Here is a 7790-nt window from a genome sequence, read left to right as displayed (position 1 = left end):
CTAACACACACACACACACACACACACACACACACACACACACACACACACACACACACACACACACACACACACAATTTGTTGAAAGTCAAATGTATCTCATTATTGGCCAATTCTAATCTAGGTTTCAGTTGACCAATGCACTGATTCATTTTTGGACCTGTGAACCTGGCTTTATGTTCGCCCCCTGGCGTTTGAAATGAAGAACAACAACAATCTTAACCCTCCAGTTCCTACTTCATACAGTTTCACTTTCCATCCATGTTTTGAACAACATGCAAGCGAAGCACGTCCACGTCTTTGGTGCGAGACGAGAGATATGAGGCTTCTAAAAAGGTACGGTAAGGATATTTGCGTTGATATCATTGTGAAAAAAGCCAATGCCTTGAAGAGCTCTACTTTGAGGTTATTTTAGATTGTGTCGTTGGATTTGTGCACTTCCTTGAAGTTTCATTTTCTCAGTCCGTAGTCCGCACACTTACCCATTCCTTTGATTTTCACAGATGTTGTGACCTGATGGTCAAAGTGATCGTCTCTTTTATAGAGCGGGAAGGGAATGGATAACTATGCGCACTCATCTAGCGTTTATTTCTGAAACAGTGGATGAAAGTGATTTGACGCATACTGTGCCGACTACTGGTCGATTGCTCTTTGTGGACTCCATTTGAACCTCAAGCAGTCAGTGCGCATGTCATGTGAACAGTTCGCACATCTCCCTTTACAGTATACTATCAACATCAACGGTACCTCAAGCTGTTTCCATAGCATTGACCAACGTTGACAAAGCAGTTTAATACAACGACGTTTGTGTTGGTGACGTTTCGTGGCAACGTCCAGCAGAGGGTGTAATTTGATCAAATATCCAGATAACCCCCACAAAAAAATCTTATGTTGGCCTATTACATGGCAATGACAAATTTATTATTTATTTACGATCAGTGGTTATGGTTGAAGGGAGACATGGCTTGGTATACCCATCTATATATTCCTCCTGTATGTCAGTAACCCAGTTTTGCCCAGCAGATGGCGGAGCAGTGCAGGACAGTAAGGGTGAGTGGCCTGCCCACTGATATAAAGGAGGACCGACTGACAGACAAGCTATACATCTACTTCCTGAGGGCTAGGAATGGTGGAGGGGAAATAGCACATGTCACCATTGTCAAGGCAACACCCGGCTCTGCCCTCATCACCTTTGAGGACATTGGAGGTAAGTAGGTGTGTGTGTGCGTGTTTGCGTGCGTGCGCGCGCGTGTGTGTGTGTGTGTATATATAATGTGTCTGAGGCTCCTGGGAGGGGAGGGCTGGTGGGATGCGTAGGGGATGGAATGTGAATGATGAATTGGTAGAGAGAAGAGATCAGGAGACTGGAGACTTGATGGTGATAAATTGACTATTTCACCATAACGTAGAGGCATAAAGTAACAACTACCGTACATCGTTGCCACTGCTAAGTTCCTTATCAGTAGATTTCCATCTGGCTCGTTGACCATAGCCACTCTTTTTAAACTTCATTTAGCATCCATTTGCAAATTAACTGTGAAATGCAAGGTATTAAGCTTCATGTCCTGTCACCATCGATTAACTGTGGGCTCGGGTGTTGGCATACATTTCAAGGAGAGGCCAGGGGCAGGAGTGCTTAGTAAGGGTGTTTCTCTGACTGAGATTGATTTAGCTCTTGTACTCTGGTGACCCCGCACAGTGGCAAGGAGCGTGCTTCAACATGGCCGACACATTCTGATGGTGGACGGGAAGAAGTATGAACTCACCTTGAGTGAACCTCACAAAGACCTGGACCCAAATAAGGTATGTTGTTGACACAATATTGGGGAAAAAGTGACACATTTTGATTAGACTTACATGTTCTCCCTCTTTCTCCCCCTCTCTCTCTCCCGTTCAGGTTATCTTGAGCATGTCTGTTACTTTGGACTACAGCCAGCTACCTGGAGGAAAGGCAGCATTGACCAGCCTTGACAGGAGTCATGATGTTCAGATCCACTATAACAACCCAGAGCAGCTCTGCACCTTGCAGGGCTTCTACTCCCAGGTCCAGGCTGCACTGGCCCAAATACTGGGGCTCCCTGGGGCCCTGGCCTCCACAGATACACCCCCAGCTGGGGCCAATGGTGTTCTGGGAGTCCTTACTAGAGGCACTAGGGGACAAGCGAAAAGGACTCATACCCAGGAGGCAGCAGACCATCACAGGAGAGGTGGTGAGCAGAGTGATCTAGGCTCAGGCCCACTTAGGGACTTTACATCTGGAGGTCAGGGCTGGGAGGGGGAGGGGACAGCCCAGGCAGAGGGGGGTGCTGTGGGTCTGTGTCTGTCTGAGGAACCCCCCATGATGGAAGAGGACCTCTCCCTGATCATGGATGCAGACTTGTTCCACTACCTGCAGTGGCACTGTGGAGGGGAGTACCAGGAGATCCTCACCCAGCATGGGGTAGAGGTGGTGGACGTGACCGCTGAGGGGCTGACCACCCTGTTCCTACAGAGAGTACCCGGGGTGGGGGACATTGGGCAGGAGAGTCTGAGTGGGGCTCGTGGGGACCTGAGCCGGCTCTACCAGGAGAACGAGGCCAGGCTCCGGCGAGCCCAGCTGCCCAAGAGTGTCCTCTCTCCCAGCGGAGGCCTGTCCAGGGCCATGGAGGGCCTGCGGGTCAGGCTGCCCAAGCTGCTGCTCAGTGAGGATGACAGGAACATCTACATAGTTGGCAACAGCAGCGATGTGTCCGAAGCCAAACAGTTCCTCCTCCTGGGGGAGAGAGAGGAGGCGGTGGAGGATGTAGCCAGCTTGTTACGATCTCCCTCATCCACATCTGGTTCCTCCAAGCCAGAGGAAGCGGAGAGACTCACACCCACTCTCTCCTCCACAGCAGGAACACCCCTGGACGCCAGGGTAGATAAGCTGCTGAAGCAATATGAGACAGAGAGGAGGACGGAGGGGGCCCGAGGGTATAAGTTTGCCCCCCGCTTCAAGGCATTAGGGCCGGCTGGGCTAGGGACCAGACCTAGGGACACAGTGATGGTAGGGGACACATCTCCAAGTGTACGACCAGGTCTTGGACCAATGTTAGGCCATGACCTGTTTGGCTCAGACAGAGCAGGGTCAGGTGTTGGGGGACTCTACAGGCCAGGTGCACAGGGTAGTGGAGAGGATATCCTGTTTAAGAGAGGGGACCCCCTGTTCACCCCTTCCTCTATGGAGAATGGACTCTTCCGGAGCTCATCACCAACAGACCTTAGGCAGCAGGGTGAGACAGCCCCATTCACCTCAACTCTGAACACCTTGTCAGGGGGCATCACCATCTCAACCTCTGGGTCAGGGTCCACCCTAAAGCGAGCAAGTAGTTTCTCTGGGCGGGCCAGGTCCAAGGTCCAGGACCCAGGACAGAGTGAGGCTGAGAAAGCCACTACCAGAGCCAGGCGGTCCAATAGCTTGGACAGGAGAAATGCCTACAGTGCAGAGCTAACCATTTCCATGGTGATATGGAATTACATGAAGGAGGCCTACGCCACCTGTATACAGGACATGACCTCTGACCTGCAGATGAGGGAGAGCCAATCAGACAAAAGCAGTGACATCACTGTCATCCTTAGGGGGGCGGAGTCATCTGTGGTGCGCACCTGTCAGTTGGAGATGCAGAAGCTGGTTGCCATGGTGAAGACAGACTTCTGTTTGCAGGAGTTGCTTCTGGCTGAGTTAGGCGTGTCTGACCCAGCAGATGAGACTTTAGAGGTGTGCTGTGCTGAGGTGAGGCAACGGTTCAAGAAGGTCTCCGTCCAGACAATGAGAGATAGCGTGTTTCTGATCGGCCCCAAGCAGCTGTGCTCTCAAGTGGGTGCAGCACTGAGGGAGGTGTTCCCTGGGGAGACTGGCCAAAGGGGGGGACAAGAGGACTTCTCTGTCCCCTCTACCTCCACTTTCAATCAGTCCAGTCCATTTCAGGTGAATGGGGTCCAGAACTCCACACAGTTTCAGACCAATAGCCCTCAGTGGATGTCTGAGACTCAGAGAGGGGGAGAGGAGGGGCCTGGTGCCAACAAGGAGAGGAAAAACATCCAAAGGAGTGATTCTTCCAAGAGGACGAGGAACAGCGAATCAGAACACAAGAACACAGTTGTTAGCCAATCACCAGCGAGGAAAGACCCTGTCATAAAGGAGAAAGTGGAGAGGGGAGGGACCATGGAGGCAGACGGGAGCAAGACTGACCCATTTCTCAGCCATTCAGCGATAGGCAACGGAGGAAGACCGGGAGCAGTGAATGGTGGCGGTACCAATCAAGACATGGTCACGCCCCCAAAAGAAAGCAACCTGAGAACCGGAGTGACCCAGAAGGACAACAACAGACAGTCTAGTGGAGCAGAGAACCAGGAGAGGCCCGGGTCAGGGGGAGCTCTGACACGTCACGGCCCGGGAAGGTCTAGTTTGTCTGGGGCACGGACACAGATCTGTGTGTGTGGGGAGAGAGGGGCGTCAGTGACGAGGACAGGGTGTGGGGTGACCCTGTGTCCACAGTGCCTTCTCAAAGCCCACGTCCAATGCAGGGTTTGCCCCAAGGCTGGAGTGGCAGTTCCACACGGCGTCCAGGGTAACATGAGCTACTCTGAGATGCCCTTCAGCCTGCCAGGCCATGGCAGAGATGCCGTCTTTAAGATCACCTACTGCATCCCAGATGGCATTCAGGGGGTAAGGGCAGGACTTCTCTACCAGGCTATCTGATGGGCCATTTACTGTTGACATTTTAAATGTGTCATGTCATTCATGTGTTATTTTTTTCAACTGTCCAAATGCACTCTTGGCATTATTAAATCAGCTTATATTAAAATGTTAAGTTTAAGTATCCCTTGTCAGTAATTGCTTGCTTTGCATTTCTAAGTTCTGTCATGTTTAACTCCTAACACTGTCTGTTGGCTATTACAATCTGGAACACACTCCATTATCTGCCATCTGTCCCTCTCTTGTTGTAGGAGGGCCACCCCTCGCCTGGCTCTGCGTTTCGGGGGGGAGTATTTGAGGCCTACCTTCCCCTATGTGAGAGGACCAGGAAACTCCTACCGCGGCTAGAGAAAGCCTTCAGGCTAGGCCTCACCTTCACTGTGACGGGCAGGGAGCCAGGGGCCAGGGTCAGCTGGGACAGCATCCCCCACAAGACCAGCCTGCAGGGGGGCAAGTCTGGGTGAGTACTGGAGTCACAGTACCCATTAGTGACTCTCGACTGAAATAGCAACAGTAAAGAGCAGAAAGTCGGGGGTCGATGTTATGTGCTGGCCGTTTTATTACCTAGAGTGTGTCCCAAATGCCACCCTATTCCCTTTATAGTGCACTACTTTTGGGAATATGGTGCCATTAAGGATGTAACCTATGTAAGAAAAGCCCTATAGAGCTCTGGTCAAAAGCAGTGCAATATGTAGGATTAGGGTGCCATTTGAGATATACACCATAATGTAATTTTGTGTCCACACAGGAATGGTTATCCAGACTCCACCTATCTGAGTCGCCTGTCTGAAGTACTGAGGGCTCATGGGATTGAGGAGGCCCCTGCCAAGTCTCAAGACACAAACATAACCTGACAATGATATTCTTTTCTGTATTTTTATGAAGGTGTTTGTGTCTATCCAGTGTTTAATCTGTACGCTAATGTCTCTTGCACTGTGTCACTAGACTCCCTAGAAATCTTGAACGCTTGTGTGAGTCTGTATAGTAATAAGCCAGTGAGAGAAGTTCTTTTGGTTCTTGGGAGTTTTATAGATGTACTGTTGTTCATGCTTAAATCAGGACCAATTGATTTCCACAGATATTTTACGGATGATAGTGACAGGATATACTGCAACGTGTTTGAGCTACTATTTTAACTAGTCCCGGCAGCTATTGTTTATTTGATCTCTACTGTGTTTTGAATCTCTCGCGATTTCTGACAGTAAACATTCCCGTCTTTATCTTACTGTGACCGCGTACCGTGCATATCTTTTCTGTACTCCCACAGCTGACAGCATTCACATTCATTATGTAAAACACACTCAAAACATGAGCCATAAAATATCAAGTAATTGCAGTTCAATATTGTTTCCACACAGTAACATCCAAATAACACAGTAACAAAGCCACAGCTCCAGGTCAAATCTTTTTTTTTCTTTTTTTTCGTTATGCTTTTTTATTAGTCTTGGAAAACATGTAAGGCATATGGTAACATTACACATTGAAGCATTACAAGCTCTAGAGCCTATACTGTGGACAGCATGGCACCACGTACGCAGTAAAACCCAGTCAAGCACAGAAGCAGCATCAATTCAAAGGGTTTAAAAAACAAAGTGGAGACAACTTAGTTGACGAGTGGAAAACAACACTACAGACAGAAGGAGAGAAGGAACGACAAAATCAACGTGCAGGTAGAATAGCTGTCTCACAGTAAACCGTGTGTGGAAACTGAGCTGTCTGGACGGGAAAGTGACAATGGACCTGTTTTTCTGAAACTTTCCCATAGATGGGATCGTGTCCATCTTGTTATGAGGCCGACTTGACAGTGCCAGATGAGGGAAGAGGAGGGGGTATGGGTGCAGTGAGGAGAGGCGAGGGGGGGGGGGGCAGGAGCAGGTAAAAGTGCAGTGATTTGGCTGCTGTTGGCACCGTGACGATGAGGGTGATGATGACTACTGAACTATACAGTGGAAGGAATAGTGAACTATAGACACATGCCTTTTTTCCCCGGGTCACCTACACACAGATCCTAGTGGACTATACACATCGTAACAAGCCTAGCCAAATGCACCAGACACAGCATTTCTATAGAGTCGTGGAATGTGTCGGTAGTTGGCACATGGCAACAGTTTTTAGTGATGGCTAATGAAGAGCCAGAGACAGCCAGAAGCGGCTGGGTGGTTTTCTTTTAGGGAAGGTGGGGTGTGTGTGGGGTGGATGGATGGGTGGGGGCTGTACGCCTCTGGATGTGGTAATAATCTCCGGACTGGGATTATCTTTCTAACTAGGAATACACTCCACCAAGCACTGCGACTGACATAAGACTGGAAAGGAGAACGATATAGTGTGCGTGAGAGAGAAAAACAAAGACAGACAAATGTACTCAGAGGCAGTCATTTCTGATCAAGAGTAAGGGAAGCTGTTTGGAATGACCTGTGAGAAACCATGTGAAACCATGATATTACTACTGCCAATCAAAGGAAACCCCTTTTTTACTCCAAGAAACAATCAGCACGTTATCTAGAACAATATAGCTGGGCGCTGTGATGTTTTCCGATGAAATGCCTTAGTTTCTTGAAGGGTCATCTCTGGTTTTAGAGCTCTTGCATAAGAATGTGTGTCTGGCTGGAAAAGCAATTCAAGCTGACACACAACGTAGATTCAACAAGCTGGAAAAGCAATCGGGCGCTAGGGGTTGGGAGGAGTGGGTTAGGGCTCAGGCTCAGCCAACATCAGATTCATCCTCTCCTCTCTGACTCCCAGTTACACCCCACGCCCTAGCCACTCACTACACCCACCCACCCACCCGTGTGCTGCAGCTGAGTTCATCTAAGAGACCTTTTTGTTCTATCAAACAGGAAGAAAAACATTGAATCAAATGACATATAATCTCTGCACCACATGCCATTGGATGCATGCAATTTAATTGCAGATGTTAATGTGATGTGTGTGTATGGTGTGACGAGTGTGTGTATGGAGAGGGCGGGGCTTTGGCTAACTGATAATTGATCCGAACCAAAGAGCTCTTGAGGTGCAATAGAGGATAGTGGAATGTCTGAGACCAACAGGCTGTATGTGAACTGGGATCGGCTTT

General features: G+C 49.2%; 1 protein-coding gene across 2 annotated transcripts; it reads left to right on the top strand.

The window, feature by feature from the left end:
• The first annotated feature begins 236 nt into the window (after nt 1-236).
• LOC139579040 (uncharacterized) lies at nt 237-5943 on the top strand. 2 transcript variants are annotated; one of them, XM_071407254.1, is made up of 6 exons: nt 237-336; nt 1024-1207; nt 1700-1803; nt 1898-4687; nt 4969-5177; nt 5466-5943. In XM_071407254.1, exons 2-6 carry the CDS (start codon nt 1024-1026, stop codon nt 5569-5571), a joined length of 3393 nt encoding a protein of 1130 aa, XP_071263355.1. In that variant the 5' UTR covers nt 237-336; the 3' UTR covers nt 5572-5943. The 2 variants fall into 2 exon arrangements, with proteins under 2 accessions (XP_071263355.1, XP_071263363.1); XM_071407262.1 differs by having other exon boundaries at nt 264-341.
• The last annotated feature ends 1847 nt before the right edge of the window (nt 5944-7790 follow it).

The sequence above is a fragment of the Salvelinus alpinus genome, chromosome 1, assembly GCF_045679555.1.
Source record: "Salvelinus alpinus chromosome 1, SLU_Salpinus.1, whole genome shotgun sequence".
In the NCBI taxonomy this organism is placed as follows: Eukaryota; Metazoa; Chordata; class Actinopteri; order Salmoniformes; family Salmonidae; genus Salvelinus; species Salvelinus alpinus.
The sequence above is the reverse complement of the archived record's forward strand: the minus strand, read 5'-3'. Positions and strand labels throughout refer to the sequence as shown.